At 51.2% G+C, this 18,682-nt stretch overlaps 1 protein-coding gene across 10 annotated transcripts in view; it reads right to left on the bottom strand.

Moving 5' to 3' along the window:
- Positions 1–351: 351 nt before the first annotated feature.
- The window catches only part of CELF5 (CUGBP Elav-like family member 5), a 53,234-nt gene continuing 34,903 nt past the window's right edge, over positions 352–18,682 (bottom strand). For 6 of the 10 annotated variants that reach the window (XM_037824137.1, XM_037824133.1, XM_037824134.1 and 3 more), the window contains exons 7-13: positions 18,024–18,165; positions 17,796–17,942; positions 15,089–15,151; positions 13,888–13,971; positions 10,758–10,901; positions 8,716–8,883; positions 5,312–7,912 (exon numbers count right to left, since the gene is read on the bottom strand). In XM_037824137.1, coding sequence (XP_037680065.1) covers positions 8,756–8,883; positions 10,758–10,901; positions 13,888–13,971; positions 15,089–15,151; positions 17,796–17,942; positions 18,024–18,165 — 708 coding nt within the window. In that variant the 3' untranslated portion in view covers positions 5,312–7,912; positions 8,716–8,755. Of the gene's footprint in view, positions 1,728–4,410; positions 4,472–5,311; positions 7,913–8,715; positions 8,884–10,757; positions 10,902–13,887; positions 13,972–15,088; positions 15,152–17,795; positions 17,943–18,023; positions 18,166–18,682 lie in introns of those variants that run through there. The other 4 variants (XR_005214961.1, XR_005214962.1, XM_037824131.1 and 1 more) reach the window with 4 other exon arrangements.

Below are 18,682 nucleotides of genomic sequence, written 5' to 3'. Positions count from 1 at the left end.
TATGCTCAATAAAACGAATCCTTCTTTTGAGCACATTCTAATCTTGCGTCCCTTAAAATCCAATCACCCGCGTGAATTTGAGAATCCGTTAGTCCAGTTCTGTGCAAAACGTTGAGAGGATCTGAACCAGCCCTGGACTGAAGTTCAAGATTCATTTGGAAGAGAATCGAGCCTTTACAAAAGTGATTTTAGCCCCCAACTCTCTGCATGAGCACCGTCCAGCTCGCCACTTGTCTGGATTGTCTTTAAGTCAGTCATTAAAATGATCTTCTTTTCTCCAGGGTTTGGAATTTATTTGTGTGCTTTGAAGTTTTGGATGTTATAGTTGATGAGGTTTTTCCCGATGTGTCAGTGTTGCTTTGTAACAAATTGCTTTCACATTTAATCACAACAAAAGTGTCATAGGAACTTATCACGTGCCGGGCAGAACTGAACTCTGAGACCCATCTTTCAGATGAAGAGACTGAGGGTCAGAGAGGAGAGGTGTTTTGTTCAAGGAAGTCCCTTATGCTTGACAGGGTAACACGAGGTACATACACACTTCCCCCACCCCAGGGTCAGGGAGTGGTTCTGATCCCCTTGGAGCCCCCAATAGGTGCTGACACAGTGCTGAGTTCATGGTGTAAGGGTTTTAACACCACTAGCCTTATGTATTCATTCATTTTACAAATATTTATTGAGCACCCACTGTGTATCGGTCCCCAAGTTGGATGCCAGGGACATAGAGGTGACTAAAATCTATGTGGTCTCCTTTCTCATGGGGCTCCAGACCCCACAGTAGCTTTTTCTCTCCAGCAGCTCTGCTTTGGTCCCCAGTTTGGCCAGAACTTGGAAGCTTCTAGATACAAGCTGGAGGCACACTTTAGGAGGGTGGCACCCTTTTTAGCCTGGGGATCATAAATAGGGATAACATCATTCATTCATTCATTCATTCAACACACATTTATTGAGCACCCACCCTGTACCAGACAAACTCACCACCTCATGAAGCTCACATTTGATAAGTCGGTCGAATAAATAAGTAGGGACCTGAAATTATGTTAAGTCCAGTAATGAGACATGAAGGGTGCCGTGGGAGGGTGTAATGGGGCATGGTTCAAATTCTGACCCCACCACACACAACCATGTGGCCTTCGGTTCATCCCTCCATCACTCTGACCCTCAGTCTCTTCTTCTGTGAAGTGGGATCAATGATAGAAACCCAGCAGGTTGGGTTTCGGTGACAATAGAATGAGATGATAAAAGAAGCTCATAGAAGGTGCTTGGTCAGTGGCGGGGGGGTTGTCATGTGACCATGGCCCTTGGGGGTAGGGGGACAGAATCTACCCGGAGTTTTAAGGAGCAGATATATTAAACGTAGGTACCTCCCACACCTGCTGCTGTGGGTCAAAGTGTGTACCCCAAAAACAGATGTTGAAGTCCTAACCCTGGCACTTGTGAATGTGACCTTATTTGGGGGGGACAGCCAACTGAAGATGGAAGCATGGAGGGGAGGGGTGCAGCCACAACCCAGGGTTCCCTGGGAGCCACCAGAGGCTGGGAGGGGTCAGGATGGTGACTCCCTGCAGGTCTTGGAGGGTACGTGGCCCCCCCAGACCCCTTGGCTTTGGACTTCCGGCTTCCAGAACTGGAGACAATCAAGTTCCGTGGCTTTAAGTCACCAAGTTGTCGTATTTTGCTTCGGCAGCCGGAGGAAGCTGAGACACCTGCCATTTCCATGCTTTCTTCTTTAAAAAAAAAAAATGCATTCAAAAATGAATTCTTAATTTCATAAACAATACCTGAATATATTCACCTTGTAAAGACTGCAGAGAAAGCTCTTCTCTTCTTTCTCCTGGCGTCCCCAGAGCCACCCCTTTCGTATTGTTGGGGAATACATGTCTACCCCTTTTTCCATGTTCTGACATTCATATACCTGTCCCCTGTTTTAGTATCCTTTCTTTTTTTAAAATGTGGATTGTTTTCCACTGGATGTATCTTTCCATACTTTGATTGTTCTCATCTTACCAAGTGACCTGGAGATCATTCCATTAATTTTCCCCCCAAGCCAAAGCAGCGATCATCTTCCCAATCTTTCCATTCATTTCTGCTAGTGTACCCCAGCAGGCTTGTCCCTGGTGGCAGCCCCTCTCTGAGATGGCCCCAAGGACACACACCACCCCCCTGGGGTCCAGGCCCTGCGGAACTCCCCCCGCTGAGTACGGGCTGGACTCAGTGACTTGGCCCCGGCCAGGTGGATAACGCAGAACTGCTGACGTGTGACATGGGGACCAGGTGGGGTCTCCTATCTGGGATCACACTCGCCGTGGGGGAAGCCAGCTGCCCTATCAAGAGCAGCCCTCCGGCACCCCCTCCCTGCCATGGCCAGGAACCAAGGCCTCCAGACAACAGCCAAATGACAGTCACCGTGGACGTGGACGGCAACTTCCAAAGAGATCCTGAGCCGGAACCACCCAGCGAAGTCATTCCTGCATTCCTGACCCCCCCAAAAAAAAAACTATGCATGAGATAGTAAATACTTGTTGCTTTAAGCTGCAAAGTTTGGGGGATTATTTGTTACGCAGCAATAGCTAACCAATACACCCCTGAGTATCACTTAGCCCATCTCCCCTGGAACTCCTCTTACTTTGCATGCAGACACTCAGAAGCAGAACTGCTGGATCACAAGGATGCACATTCTAAAGGTTTAGTAACTCTGAGTTACATTTAAAGATTTAAATTGGACTATTACAAATAACAACTTGAATTACAATCTAATATATTTGCATTTTAGCCCCTACATAGCACAGGAAAGCAGTATAGCACAGTAGTGAAGAAACCAGCCACACAGCCTGCGTTCAAATTCTGCTGTGCAGCCTCAGGTGGGTTGCTTAACCTCTCTGGGCCAACTTGCAAAATGTGGCTATTAACAGGACATGCCTTATGGGGTTGTGGCAAGGTGAGTTAAGTCGTGTAAAGCACTTAGACTAGTGCTGTATGAAAGAACTTTCTGCAGGGATGGACATTGTCTCTATCTGTGTTCTCAAACATGGTTACTTCTAGCCACATGTGGCTACTGAGTCCTTGAAATGTGGCTAGTGCAACCGAGGAACTGGATTTATAATTTTATTTAAAGGAATTTAAATTTAAAGTGGCCACATGTGGGTAGTGGCAACCATGTTTGGCAATTACCAGCTTGACATAAAAGTTGGGCAAACAGTAAGTGCTCAATAAGTGCTTGGTACAAATATTATCGTGCCAAATTATCCTCCAATTTATGGCAGGCCAATTTACGCCCCAACAGCAGGATGGAGGGTGCCCATTGTAACACGTGAATCTGATCATGCTCCTTCCATGCTCAAAAACTTTCTATGGCTCCCTACGCCCTTAAGATAATGCCTCAGGTTTGCTTAATTTCACTGTGATTACAGCCTTTAGCAAGCTCTGAAATTACATTTTCTTTTGAAGATGGGGTACTTTTAACGTGTTTGTTCATCCTTCTTTCCTGGGAACTGTGGCCTGGGTCCAGCATACATTATGTGCTTTGTAACAAAAGGAACTCTGTAATCCAGCCCCTCTTGAGCTCGGCAAACTCTTCTTTGCGCGGTGCTGCTGTCCGAGCCAATTGTCCCTCAACCACCACCACCACCACCACGTCTCCAGCCTCTGAGCCTTTGCCATGCCATTCCTTCCCCCAGAAAACCCTTCCAGGCAGGTTCGGAGGCACCCTGCCAGCTCCCTCCCCAGCTCTGCCTTGTTCTTTCTGCGGGCTTTTGAGCAGAATGATTCACATCTCTGAGCCTCATTCTCCTAACCTGTAAAATGGGCTGAGTTGCTGACGTCAGGGTCAAATCACCTCGTCTCCTGCTTGCCAAAGCAACTGGCAAGATATTAAGTAGCTCATTTAATAGAGTGATCGGCGTCTTTCCCATCAATTTAGAAAGCCTTGGCTTGGGTGTGGTTGCCCCACCTATTCGCTCCTCAACCTCCTCCCCTGCAGTTCAGTGTCCCACCCCCTCCCCCTCTCAGCACCCCAGCCCCACAGGAATCCTCTCCTCCCTTCTGCTCACCGAGGATACTCTTTTGCACGAGCTAGCCCTGCTGCCTGGAATAAAGCATTCCAAGCCCCCTACTCATCTTTGCCTCTCACCTCCTAGAGGAGCAATCTCCCTGGCTGGCTCAGCTCCAATTGAGGAATTCCCCTCTCAAAATTCCAATTAGAAAGTAATTGTGTAGCAGGTGCAGGTGAGGTTTGCAGAGAAACTGGAACCCTCATGTGTTGCTGGTGGGAATGAAAAACGGCGCAGTCATCATGAAAAACAGTTTGGCGGTTCCTCAAAAAGTTAAAACATAGAAACACCATATGACCCAGCAATTCCACTCCCAGGTATAGACCCAAGAGAACCGAAAACTGCTGATCAGACAACTTACCCATGAATGTTCCTTGCAGCGTAATTCACAATTGCCCAAAAAGTGGAAACCATCCAAATGCCTGTCAACGAATGCATGGATAAACAACTGTGGTATGTGCACACAGTGGAATATTATTCAGCCATCAAAAGGAAAGAAATTCTGAGACAGGATACAACACAGAGGAATTTTGAAGACATCCTGCTCAGTGAAATAAGCCAGATGAAAAAAAAAAAAGCTACTGCATGATTCCATCCGTAGGAGATGCCCAGAAGAGAAAAACCCACAAAGAAAGTGGGTCTGTGATTTCCAGGGGCTGGGTGAGGGGGCAATGGGGAGTGACTGCTAATAATGGGTAAGCGGTTTCCTTTTGGGGTTATGGAAATGTTCTGGAACTTTATAGCAGTGATGGCTGCACAACCTTGTGAATGTACTATTCACCCTTGATTCGTAGGCTTTAAAGTGGCTAAAATGCAAAGTTGTATGTTATGTGAGTTTGACCTCAATAGAAAATTAGTTGCTTAATTCATGGTATGGTGTCTCTTTTCCCCACTGGGCTGCGCCTGGGAGGGTGGAGGCCACAGCCTTCTTCGTTGGTCATTGCTGAGCCCTGGGTTTGGGCACATAGTAAGTGCTCAATAAATGTTTGTTGAATGAATGCGCGAGAGAATAAACAAATACATGCTCCTGCTCTTTTTGAGAAAGAACAATACATTTCTTCAACTTCCAGATTCATCCGATAGAATCCCAGATACTGGAATTTCAGAGATTTGTCTTCGGAATATCTCCTACACCCCCCCCCCCAAACCCCAAACCTGGATTTATCTCTAGCCCCGGCATCCAGGGGGGGCAGATGCGATGGGCAAAAGCTTTTATCAACACCAGCGAGAAAAATAAGGGGCGTGTCGGGGGGAGTCAGTCCTTTAGCAAGTAAAACTTTTATTAAATAAACTTTCGGTGTCTTCAGACCAAAGAGAGGCATTTTGGACATTAAGATACTTCTCACAACAGCGAGAAGCACACAACAGTGACAAGAATTTCTCCGGTCCCAGGAAATCTTCCTGGACACGAAATTCAAACCAAGTCAACCCCCACGTTCCCTCCAAGTCCTCTTCTTCTTTTTTTTTTTCTTCTTTCTCGTGTGTGTTTGTGTGAGTGCGTGTGTCTGAAATCCGGTTTGCAAGTTGAAACGTCATGAAATTGACTCGTAGCAGAAATAAAGTACATTGTACAAATCACGCAGGTTTTCGACGTGGAGTATAAAAATGATATTTACAGCCAGTAAACATGGACCAGAAAAACTCCAAATTCCATAGCAGCACACGCTCTCGAGTGGACCAGATGGGGGGCTAAACGGAGCCCCTTGGCACATGCACGCACGCAGACTTACGGACCCACGCACGCAAATAGGAGTGTCTTGGAACAATTATCAAACTCTGGAATATCGAAACGAGTTGGTTGGAAGAATTTTTTTTTTCTTTTTCCTTTTTTTTTCTTTTTTCATATTTTTTTTTTTTTTTTTACGGGTCAGTCAACACATTTTGGCAGAAACAAAAGGGACTGCTGTTTTTGTTTTTTTTGTGTGTTTGTGTGTGTGTTTAAATTTTTTTTTTTTTTCTTTTTGAGCTTATTAAATCATCTGGCGCCTCCTTTGGCAAAGAGGCCCGACGGGGACATCAAAAGAACTTGACTCTGTGCTTCGAGGCGGGTTACCACAGTTTGGGCAGACAGCGGCACCCCACAAATACACTCCCTCCCCCCAACTAGGAAACAAACATCCATTGTCATTTGAACTTTTTTTCCCTTTTTTTGTCCTTCTGTTTTCTTCTTTGTTCCTGCTCAGAAAGACCAAAAAAAAAAAAAAATAATAATAATAATAATATCTGAAGAGGTATCGAGGTTTACTGTCTCTGAAAATGGGGTTCAGCCAGTACAGGTTGGGTTCGCCCAACACGCTTGGCGATTCTGGTCATCAGACCTTAAATTCGAGGCTGGTGATTCCAAGGCAGGGAAGATGACGTCTGCCCTTGGTGAGGGGCAGTGAGGGCCGGGGGTGGGGGGGCTGCCCCCCAATCCTGTCTGCCCCCGACGCAAAGCTAAGGGCTACTGGTCACACAAGTAAGGCTATGACGGGGAGGCGGGTGGGCTGGAGATGGGCTGGGGGAAGCCAGAGGGTCTTTTTAAATGTTTTGTGCCTACATCCATCCGGGGGAAGGTATGGCCGTGGGGGGTAGAGAAGGTTCTGGAAGCTGCAGCTGGGATGGGGAACACGCAAGCTGGCCGAGTCCCACGGCTCGCGTGGGTCGTCGGTGGCAGGGGCTGAAGTCCTGGAGGTATATCGTATTTGGATTTTCCGGGCTTCTCCAGAGCCCTGGTTCGACGTGCCAACAGGGAAGTGGGGTGGGGGTATGGGGGGAGGGCACCGGGCTGGGGTCGCAGCCTCTCCTATGTCCCCACCATGTGAGCAGCCCAGGGTCACCCCCTCTCGGATGGAAGGAAGTCGGAAAAGTTTGGTCCCATGATTCATACTCAAAAAATATATATACTGTATATAGCTCTATATATATATGCATATATATATATAGGAAAAGTGGCGTTTTGTTGGGGGGCTGCCAAGGTTGGGAGGGGGGTGATGGTGGTGAACCCCTCAGCCCCCCACCTACCCCTCAACAGGGCAGCTCACATAGCCCACTTCCCACTTGAGGTGGACTTCGGTACTGTTTTGCATTTTGGGGTGGGGGGCAAGGGGAAAGTGGGGGAAGGGCTGGTGTCCAAACACGGATGAAATTTATGGAAAATTCCTGGATCGGTTGGAAGCGGGAAACCCTGGTAGAGAAGGGAAGGGCATTAGGGGAGCAGGGATGGCGGGGTGCTCAGGCAGAGGCCACCCCATCCCTGCCCACCCCTGCCCCAGCCGGGCCGGGGTCTGGGAAGCCACGAGCCCCCCATCTTTTCAGAAAGAACAGGGTCCCAGGTTTGGAGGCCGACACACCTGGCTTCGAGTGACTTAAGTTGCTGACCCTGTTTGCTCCTCTAGAAAACAGGGGACAAACACCGATGCTAGTTTTCTGTCTTCCCTCCCCTGCAGTTTGAGCTCCAGGAAGGTGCAACAATTTCTCCCTGGCTCCGTTGATTTTCCACGGCGTCCCCAGACACAGGGACCCATCCCTGGCCCAACACCGTAGATGCTCAGTAAGGATTTGCTGGTTGAGCGTCAAAAGTGTGCAGACTGCAAAGCGGTGGCTCTCGTTTTTGCTTCCATTTGGGGGAGAGTCCATAGGTGCATTCTCAGGATGCACGAATCATGCAATGAAAAACGCTCGTGTCTCTGAAGGTTGACCCGGTGTGGCCTGAAAAGTACCAGCGGCCTCTAACTGGGCACCCACTTCGTGCCAAACCCCAGGAGAGGAGGATATTGGGTGATGACGATGATGATAAAAAAAAAAAATCAGAACGAGTTATTGAGAGCTTTTTGGGTGACCGGCTCCCACTTGGGCTCCTGGTTAGATCCTTCCGGCGGCCTCTGGAGAGGGGAATGTTTGTTGTGAGCCCATTTTACAGATGAGGCCAGTCAAGGCTTGAGGGTCAACTCTAAAGTTTCGGCGTTGGCCCTTTAAGCTCAGTGTTCCTTCCTCGGTGATGGAGTTGTTAAGTTGGTGGCCTTGGTGGCAAAACACACTTTGGGGTTTTTTGTTTCTTTCTTGGGTTTGTTTTTTGCACGCGGGGCATACGATACATTTATCCATCGATCCATTGGGCACAAATGGATACCAATAAGGAGCTACCAGGGGGAGCTACCAGAGTCCCCCAGGCCTTGGCAGGGATGGAGAGAGGGGTGGCACTGTCCCCATCTCCTATTTTTCAGTCCCGGTTTCATGACGAGCTGGGCATTTGGGGTGCAACCTCCAGGGTCAGGGTCTGGGGGTGGGGGTGGGTGCTTTTCAGCAGGGAGAACTGACTTGTCGAACAGAAGCCCCTCCCTCACTTCATCACCACCCCACACCAAACCTGGCCTCTCCGGCGAACTCCTATTCATCCTTCAAAGCCCCTTCCAGGAAGGATTCCCTAACCAGCTTGGCTGCCCGTGCTCCAGGCCCACCCTCTGCCCCGGCCCTAACTATAAGGGGTCTGGGGGCATCTTTGCCCAGCTCTTGTCCCTGCCAACCCCCCACGGGAGGCTTTTTGAAGCCTCTTGCAGCATCGCCCCGCCTGGGGCTGGGCACAGGGGAGGGTTTGAGGAATGAGGAGGGGGAGCAAAGAAGACCAGGGCTGGGGGTGGAGGGGGGGTGGGATTTGGGGGTGGGGTGGGGCCGCCTGGCGGCTCACCTGGGCCAGACCCGCAGCCTCAGGGCGGCGGTGGGCGCGGTCAGTAGGGGTGTCCGGGGTCTTTGGGCCGCTTCAGCTGCACTTTGAGTCTCTTCATGCCGATCTGAAAGCCGTTCATGGCCTGGATGGCGGTCTGCGCGCTGCCCGGGTTGTCAAAGCTCACGAAGCCTGCGGAGACCGGGGTGGGGGGACGCCACCGTGGTGGGCCACGCGGACATCCTCGGCCGTCTCCAGTGTCTGCAGCCCTGGTTTCCGGCTCATGGGGTCCTGGGGTGTGTGCACTGGCACAGACAGGCCCAGGGAGGCAGTCCTGGCCTTGTTCTGATACCTCTGGATTTGCATGCCTCTGGGGACGGGGTGCTCACTCCTCACCTGAGCTGTCTGCTGAGACTTCTCATGTGGCACTGTGTCCTCCCTCCTTCCCCCAAGGGAACCTGTCCCTCTGAGGCCCTTCGAGGCCCAGCCAACCCTTAGCCTTCCCTAAGACCTTTGTCCATCTGGGATTTTGTCTCTCCAGGGGAGGGGGCGCTCAGCAGGTGTTTGGAGCCAGCATATATGCAGGTGTGTATTAAAGGCTCCGGTGGGAGGCAAAGGACAGAGATGGTGGGACCAGGGATGGGAGGGGCCCGGGGGGGGTAGTTTGAAGCTGGGGGGGTGGGTGTTGATGTTTTCATATCTATTATCTCTTCCAATCCACTCACTATACAGATGAGGAAACTGAGGCTCAGAGAAGGCAAAATCATGCTGTTGAAGGGGACTGGGTGGGTTTTCCTCCTCAAACTTCCTTCTTCCCCCTGGATGTGGGATGGAACTTGGATGCTGTGTGACCTTGAGCTAGTAGCTTGATCATTCTGTGCCCTCCTTTCTTCCCTCCCTCAGTAAATTGGGACGATTCTACCCTTTCGGGATTAGATATTGAGTGCACCCAGTAGGCGCTTAATAAATAGACAAAAGTTGACCCTTTGGACAGGACGATGTGGGTTTGAGAGTCCAGGTTTTGGAATCAAACAGACTGGATCTAACCCAGGTTCTGCCTTTTTCCTGCTGTGTGAACCTGGAAAAGTTGCTGCCCCTCTCTGAGCCTTAATTTCCTCTGTCTCTAGAGACGAGGAAGTCCTCCCCGGGGCCCACAAGGGCTTGCACAAGCTGCCCCCATCCCCTCCCTGCCCTCCCCTCCAGCCATGCAGGCCTCCTCACTCTTCCTTTAATACTCAAAGCCCAGTCCTGCCTCAGGGCCTTTGCACAGGCTATGCCTCTGCCTGAAACCCCCTCCCCCCAGATTTCCCCATGGCTGCCTCCTCATCCTCCAAGCTTCAGCTCAAACATTACCTCCTCCGAGAAGCCCTCCCTAACCATCCCTACTAAACCCCCCACCCCAACCTTACTGGTCTCTATTTTCTCACCGGCTCTATTTTTCTCCACATCATTTACACCTCCCTGACATACCCTCCATTTGTTTATTTCCACCTTCTCCCCCAGACCTGTGCTCACTAATACGATATGGTAACCACCGGCCACGGGTAGCTATTTCCATTTGAATAAATTAAACTTAAATGAAATTAAAAACTCAGTTCCACTGTCACATAAGTAGCCCCAAGTGACTGGTGACCACCAAGATAGGGTGGACGTAGAACATTTCCATCATCGGAGAAAGTTCTATTGGACACTGCAGCATGTCCCCTCCATGTGGACAGGGGTTTTGTCTGCTTCATTCCCTGCTGTGCCCTCAGGGCCCAGAACCATGCTTGGCACACAGTAGGTGCTCAATGCGTGTCTATTTGTTGAATGAAGGAAGGAAGGGAGGAGTGAGTCTTAGAAATGGTGCATCAAAAGCTCAACATACAGTATACATATATAGTAGGTGCTCAATAAATAAGCGCACACAGTAGGCGCTCAATAAATGCTCACTCCGATTATGAATGGGATCACTTTGGACCCGGATCTGTCGACGGCTGGCCATGCCCTGCCACCCCCCCTTGTTCTGGGGCGAGGCGGGTCGGGCAGGGCCGGCTGGGGAGGGGGCACCCACAGCGGGAACTCACCGAAACACTTGCTCTGGTTGGTGGCTCGGTCCATAAACACCTTGGAGGAGATGATATTGCCGAAGGGCAGGAACATCTGCGTCAGCTCCGTGTCTCCAAACTCCTGGGGGAGGTGGTAGATAAACAGGTTACAGCCTTCGGGACCTGCAGGTGGGGGGAGAGAAAGACATAAAGCCCCCAAGGAGAGGAGGTGGACCCCCCCTGGGGGAGGGGCGCGGGTCCGGAGCCCACATCCGGTGTCTCCAGCTGCCAGGGGAGGGGTGCCAGGTGACACCCAGACAGGAGGGGTGTGGAAATAGGGGGCACGAGGGGAAGTGGGTCTCTCTCTCGATAATCCCAAATTTGGACACTCAAGACCACTGAAAATCCCCGAACCCCAGATGACCCCCAGTTAATGTATAAAACTCAGATGATCCCTAGCCCTGCAAACCCAGAAAATTCCCCAATTCCAGACTCCAAATAATCCACCATTCCCACACAATTCAACTCCCCCCTGGAAAATTCCCAAACCTCAGAGAAAACCCAACTCCAGCTAATTTACAAAAACCAGATGAACGGGGTGGGGGCGGTTTACACAGAAACTTATAATTATGGAAATCAAATCTGTTCTAAAATGAAAAGTTCATTTAAAAAGTCGGAAGATCACAAGTAATATGAAACAAATAATTCCCAGTTCTCAGACCCCAGATATCCCAGAAACTCTGGCTAATCCCCTAACCTCACATATTTTCAAAACTCAGATGATGCAAAAATAAAATTAAGCAAAATCAAAAAAGATAATCCCCCAGTCCCAAACCCCAGATATCCTGAAACCACAGATAATTTGTAAATGATACGATATACCAACCAGAAACCATTTTTTAAAAAGCCACCACTGATAATCCTTAAAATCATCCCCACCCCCAAATAATCCCCAATGCATGGCTAATCTAAAAACTATAAATAATAATAGCATTTAAAAACCTTGATTATCCAAAGCCATGAAGAGTTCTCAAACCTGCTGCTAATCCAAAACCTACAGATGACCTTCTCCCACACTTCTGAAGATAAGGGTAACCCCCAAACCAGAGAGATCTGCCCCCCACCAATGGATATTTCCAGAAAATACCCAGAAAATACAAAAGCAAGATTCCACAACCTTGCCCACGCTTTACCTTTATCTTTCTGATGAAGACTACAGTTCTGCCACAAAGCGTGCTTTTGAAATCTGAGTCTGTTCCAACATGACTGATATTTTAGTGAACAATTCGAGTATAATGCGGATTTTGTGTTTGTTTATGTGCTACTGCAGCCCAACTAACACTGGGTGAAAACCACACCCAGCCGAACCGAACCTCATAGGAAAACACAAAACACACATGGGCACGCACACCTCAAACATCTACCAACTCCCTTGGGGGGCGGAGTGTGTTAGGGGCCACACATATCCCACCCCCAACTGGGGGGACAACACTCTATCCAATTTCAGCAACAACCCTCCTTCCCACTCTTCACAGTAACACAAATTGCAACCTTCAACGCCCAGCCCACGTCCTGGTGCAAACTTCAGGTCCTTTCCAAGGTAAAGTACCATATTTATTGTAGTAACTGTGCACTTTGTAACCATTTAACACACAGAAAACTGTGCTGCCATTTTTATTCGATTCTTTTTTTTCTTTTTTTTTTTTTTTAAATGTGTCGCTGTTGTAGTTTTTGAGTGTTATGCCCCTAACCCTATTTTTCCTGCGTGTTTTGGCCATTTTGCATACCATGGTCCTCATTGGGAAGGTATAGGCTGTGATCCAGAACTGGGCTTAAATTAGCTTTTAAATGAGCTTTTACCGATGGAGCCTAGGTTGAAGGTGGAGGGAGAAGGGGCTGGGGTGGGGTGGGCTCAGAGGCCTGAGCCATCCCAGAGTTGTGCAGCTGAGCCTTCTCTGAAGCCCCCCCCACCCCAGCACCACTCTGGGGGTGGGAGTGGGGGAATAGAGATCCAGACTCCCCCAGGGCTGGTGCATGTACATTTAGTGTCCAAACACAGGCACAATACCTCACCACTGATGGGAAACTGGGGTGGGGGTACCCCCTCAGCCTAGGGCTCTGTACTGGATTGAACAGCAACCCCCCCACCCCCAAATCCATGTCCACCTAGCACCTCAGAATGTGACTTTATTTGCAAATAAGGCCTGTGCAGGTGTGATTAGCTAAGATGAGGTCACCCTGGGTTATGGGGGCCCTATACCCAATGTGACTGGTCCGTATACGAAAAGGGAGATTTGGACACACTGACACAGGGACGACGGGAGAGGGTCAGGTGACAGAAATTGGGGGAGGCACAAACCGAAGTGATGCATCTACAAGCTAAGGGGAATCAAGGACTGCCGGCAGCCCCAGAAGCCAGGAAGGAACCTCCCTAGAGCCTTCGGAGGGCGGGCGTGGCCTGGTGCGTGTCTGTTGTTTTAAGGCCCCCAGGTGTGCGGGACATCCTAGGCAGCCCTAGGAAACCATCAGGGTTCACCTCGGAATCTCAGCTCCTGCATCCTGACAATGCTGCCCTGTCCAGAGACCGAGAGCCAGAGAGACTTTAGGCAGAGCTTTAAAGAACTCAGTCAGCGGGTGGGGAGGTGGGCAAGATGTCCCTCTACAGGTGAGCTCTTGGGTTTTGCCGGCTCCCCTTCTCTCCCCAGCCCCCTTCCCCTGGATGGATTCCCCAGGAAGCAAATGGGCCTTTGCAGCGTTTCCTGGCAGAGGTGGCTGCCCACGTTGCAAGTGAGGAAACTGAGGCACAGGGCCAGGAGGTGGCTCACTCATGACGTCCCAAGGCTGGGTGGATTTTGACCCTGGCTCCTTCCCTGACAGCCTAGCTTTCCTGGGAAGAGCTCAGTTTACCCGAGATACCTCATCACCACCACCCCCCCAAAATCCGGAGAGTCACCCCGATCTGCAAGGGGCTGGCGGCGAGCTAAGCGGTTCTACCTGCAGCACCGCCTCTACAGGGGACGCCACCTACGGGGCTGCGGGGCTCCAGGCTTCCGGAGGAGGAAACTGAGGCCCGGGGAGAAAGACTCGGGGGCCCCCCGGCCCCCGGCGAGCGGGTGAGTGGGGGCAGCGGGCAGGGGGCTGGCGCCCAGGGAGGTCGCGGCCGCCTCACCTTCTCGCTGCTGCTGCTGCAGGAGGGGCGGCGGCTGGGGCACGCTGTGCGCGATGGGCGTGATGGCCGCGGTGGGGTACATGGCTGCGGAGACCAGCGAGACAGGAGGGGCGGGCGTCAGGGGGCGGGACGCGGGGCGGGGCCACGCCCGGGGGCGGGGCCGAGGGCAGGCCTCGAGGAGAAGGGCGGTGATGGGGCGGGGCCAGGCCGGGGGCGGGGCCGAGGGCAGCCCTCGAGGAGAAGGACCGTGATGGGGCGGGACCAGGGCTTCACGGGGCGGGGCGGGGCCAAAGCTGGACATGGGGAGGAGAGCGTGATGGGGGCGTGGCCACAGCGGAGGGCGGGCCTTAGGGCGGGGCCAAGGCTGGCTGTTGGATTGGAGTCAGGACCCTGTGGGGGCGGAGCTATGGCAGAGGCGGGGCCACGGCAGGGCCTAAAGCAGGACGCGGGATGGGGGTGGGGGCCAGGACTGGGGGTGGGCGCGATCACAACTGGGAGGGGGTGCGGGTGCAGAAGGCTTGACCCGAGATGGAGGCGGGCCACACTGAGCCTAGGGCTAAACCTATCTTAGGGAGGGAGGCTAGGGGCGGGGCCATAGCAGAGGGTGGGGCGTGGCGTGGCTTTAGAAGATGGGCGTGGCCAGGACTTTGGTTGGCCGGGACAGAAGGGGCAGGACTTGATGGGCAAGGCCAGGAAGGGCTCTGATGGGCAGGGCCACATGCTGAACAGGGGGGACAAGGGCGGCGTCAAGAGCTGGGGTTGGGCCTGGGCCAAAGGTGTGGCAAACCTGCTCCCCGCTGCAAACATAAGGGGTGGGGTCAGAGGCGTGTCCTGGAATAGGTGGGGCCAGGGGTCGGGGGCGAGGCCAGGGCGAGGGGAGGTTTTGAGGGATGGGTCCAGTTTAGGGGGTGCAGTTGGTGGCAAAGGAGTGGGCCAGGAACAAGGCCTGGGGTTGAACGCAGGATATGGGGCCAGGGCGAGTTCTGACTGGGCGGGGCCTGAATCTGGGCGGGGCCACCGGTTGGAGGCGTGGCTAGATGACTGCAGTCAGATGAGAGGGCCCCACACGAGGGGCGGGGCCAGAGCCCGGAAGTGGATGGGGGCATTCCTAGGCAAGGAAGGACGCCAGGGGAGGGGCTGGCACTGGGGGGCGGGGCCAGAATTGGGGCGGGGCCAGAATCGGGGTGGGGCCAGGCCTTACCTGTGTACTGCTGGACTCCGGAAAAGGCAGGGTGGAGCGTCTCGGCCACCGTGGGGCTCTGAGCTGCGGGGGAGACGGAGAGGCTGAGTGGAGTGCAGATCGCAGAAGCCCTCCACCCATCCCTGAGAGCTGGCAGGACGGCAACCGATGTCTGCCCAGCTTCACCTCTGAGCTAAACTCTTTACAGGTGTGGCCCCAATTTACAGGTGAGGAAACCGAAGCTCTGAAAGGCGAAGCCACCCGTGCAGGGCCACTCAGATAGGAAATAGCAGCAAAGGAACCGGAATTCAGTTCTGTCCGACTCCAGAGGGGTTTAACCATCTCCCACATTTCTCTCCCTTCCCATCTGTACAAACCTCCTCTCCCAGGAGGACCCCTTTGCCCCTCCTCTCTATTCTCGGGATTCAACAGGGCTCTAGGCCACTGCTCCACATCCCCCACCTCCCAGATTCTAACCCCTACCCCGCCAAAGCCTTGGCTAATTTACTGGGGAGGCCTCAGTTTACCTGAGATACATTATCATCCTCCCCTGCCCCGCACATCTCAAAGCAGCTTTCTTTTTCAAAAATCCAGAGCTGGTTCATCAAAGACTCTATCCCTTCACTCCCCACCCCCCCCCGCCCCGGGACCTTGAATTTTCCAGGTGCCCTTAGGGATGGACTGGATGAGATGGGAAGGAGGGAAAAGACCACCAAAACTGGTGAGTTTGGGGATGTTGATTGTGGTGGTAGTTACATGAGTCTACACCTGTGATAAAATGGCACAGAACTACACACACACACACACACACACACACACACACACACACACGAGTGCATGTAAAAAGAAGTGAAATCTGATACAAAAATCAACTCAAAATGGATCAATGATCTAAACTTAAGAGCTGGGGATAAATCTTAGACGAAAGCAAAGGGGTAAATCATAGTGACGTTGGATTTGGCAGTGGATTCTTAGATATGACACCACAAACATGAGCCACAACACAAAACAGAAATATTGAACTGCACAAAATTAAAAACGTTTGTGCATCAAAGGACATTTTTGTCAAGAAAGTGAAAAGACAACCTACAGAATGGGAGAAAGTATTTGCAAGTGATATATGATTAGGGATTTGTATATAAGATGAAAAAAAGAACTCTTAAAATTCAACAACAAACAAACTACCCAATTTAAAAAATGGGCAAAGGACTCAAATCTCTCCATAGAAGATACACAAATGGCCAAAAAACACATGAAGAGATGCTCAACATCAGGGACATTAAGAAATGCAAATCAAAACCACAGTGAGATACCACTTCGTATCCACTAGGATAGCCTAATTCTTCAAAAATACATGGAAAATAACAAGTGTTTAAGGGATTGCTAGTGGAAATGTAAGATGGTGCAGCAGCTGTGGAAAATAGTTTGGCAGTTCCTTGAAAAGTTAAATAAAGAATTACCATATGACCCAGCAATTCTTTTTCTAGGTATATATACCCCAAAGAATTGAAAACAGGTACTTAAACAAATACTTGTATATTCATAACAGGATCATTTACAGATGCCAAAAGACGGAAACCATCCAAATGTCCATCAACTGAAAAATGGATAAACAAAATGTGGCACAAGCACTCAATGGAATATTACTCAGCCTTGAAAAGGAACGACGTCCTGATGCATGTGACAACATGGACGAGCCTTGAAAATATTACGCTCAGTGAAAGAAGCCCAACCCAAAAATCATGATTCCATGTGTTGCATGATTCCATTTCTAGGAAACATCTAGAACAGGTCAATCCATACAGACAAAAAGCAAATTGGTTGCTGGGGATGTGGGGGGAAATAGGGTCTATTTGGGGCTGATGAGAATGTTTTGGAACTAGATAGAGAGGTTGGTGCCACACATGGTGAATGCAATAAATGCCACTGAATTGCTCAGTTTACAACGGTGAATTTTATGTGATGTGAATTTTACCTCAATAAAAAAAAAAAGCAACTGGCATCCAGTTAATTATATTGTACAATATCAATGATCTGTTTCTGACAATGTACCGTGTTTATGGAGGATGTTGGCATTGGGGAAAGCTGGGTGAAGGTAGACGGGAGCTCTCTGTACTGATACTGCAACGTCCTGTGAGGCTATAAAAGTTCCAGAAAAATCTTTATCGATGGTGGAAATACAGGTGACTTACTTTGTATAACTGAACAGTTTGTCCTGGAATTGTGAGTGTAGGGCAGAGAAAAGTGGGATCTCTGTTTCATGAGAGAACGGCGCAGCCCAATTCTGTGAGGAGTCAATGAATGAATGAATGAATGAATGAAGTGAATGCAGGTATTGGTATCTTGCCAATTGCATGATTGAGAACTAAGATTTATGGTGCCCTTCTTTGTAACCAGGTGACGTGTTAAGCATTTTATATACTGATTTAATTGTCACTGCAGTCCCACGAGTCAGGATAACTGTCCCATTTCCCAGATGAGAAAACCAAGGCTCAGAACCATAAGGAAACCACCCAGGTTCCTGAACTGGAAAGCAAACCCAGAAACGCTGGGATGCAAAGTTCTAGAATTTAACCATCACACTAAGACCTCCTTGTGCACACAACTCACTTCTGCTCAGCCAAGACTCCCTGTGTCCTGCCCTTCTGTTTTCTGGACACTACGCGTGCTCCAGAGTGCCCCCCACGTCCGCCACTCTCCCAGGTGCCGGGGGACAACCCCGAGTTACCTGGGTAGGGCACGAGGCCATTGGCATAGACGGTCTCCAGGGCGGGGTGCCCACTAGGAAAGGGCACGACCCCTGCAAAGCCGTTGGTGATGGGTGCCACCAGGCCGGGCACAGCGGCAGTGCCGAGCAGCGGGGGCGAGTGCAGCCCTGCAGAGAGGAAGAGGGTCACCGGGAGGCTGGTCTGCCTCCGGTCCTGCCCACCCATCCTGGGGCCCCTGGTGGACTCACCAGAGGCAGGGGCAATGGGCGTGGCGGGCAGCCCGTTAAGGCTGACGGCGCCAATCTGCTGGATGTGGCAGGGTGAGAAGGCCACGCCGGGGCTCAGGTAGCTGCCCGAGGTGGACAGGACTGTCGTCTGCTGCTGCATGAGCTGGGGGTGGAGGGTGAGTCAGTGGCCATAGCCGGGTGAGTCTGGCCCTGAGACCATGGCTCACGGGGAGGGGCCTGGCCCCCCCAAAACTGGGGGGTCAGGCTCGATAGCACAGCTCAGCTCAGTTTGGCACTCAAGCCATGATCAGGGCTATGTCAGGAATCGGGATTCAGCCTGGGGTTGGAGTTCAGATAAGGACCAGGGCTCAGTTAGGAATTGGGGCTCAGCCTAGGATAGGGCTCAGACTGAGTCTGGGTTCAGTCAAGGATCAGGGCTCAGTTAGGAAGTGGGATTTAGACTTGAGATCAGGGCTCAGTCAAGGACCAGGGCTCAGTTAGGAACGGGGGCTCAGCCTGGGATCAGGGCTCATCTTACGGTTGAGCTTGGCCAGGGTCAGGGCTAGGTCTGGAATTGGGGCTCAGCCTCAGGTTAGGGTTCAGTCAAGGATCAGGGCTCAGTTAGGAATTGAGATTTAGACCTGGGATCAGGGCTCAGTCAAGGATCAGGGCTCAGTTAG

This window comes from Choloepus didactylus, assembly GCF_015220235.1.
Source record: "Choloepus didactylus isolate mChoDid1 chromosome 25 unlocalized genomic scaffold, mChoDid1.pri SUPER_25_unloc1, whole genome shotgun sequence".
In the NCBI taxonomy this organism is placed as follows: Eukaryota; Metazoa; Chordata; class Mammalia; order Pilosa; family Megalonychidae; genus Choloepus; species Choloepus didactylus.
This window is presented reverse-complemented; position numbering and strand designations above follow the sequence as displayed.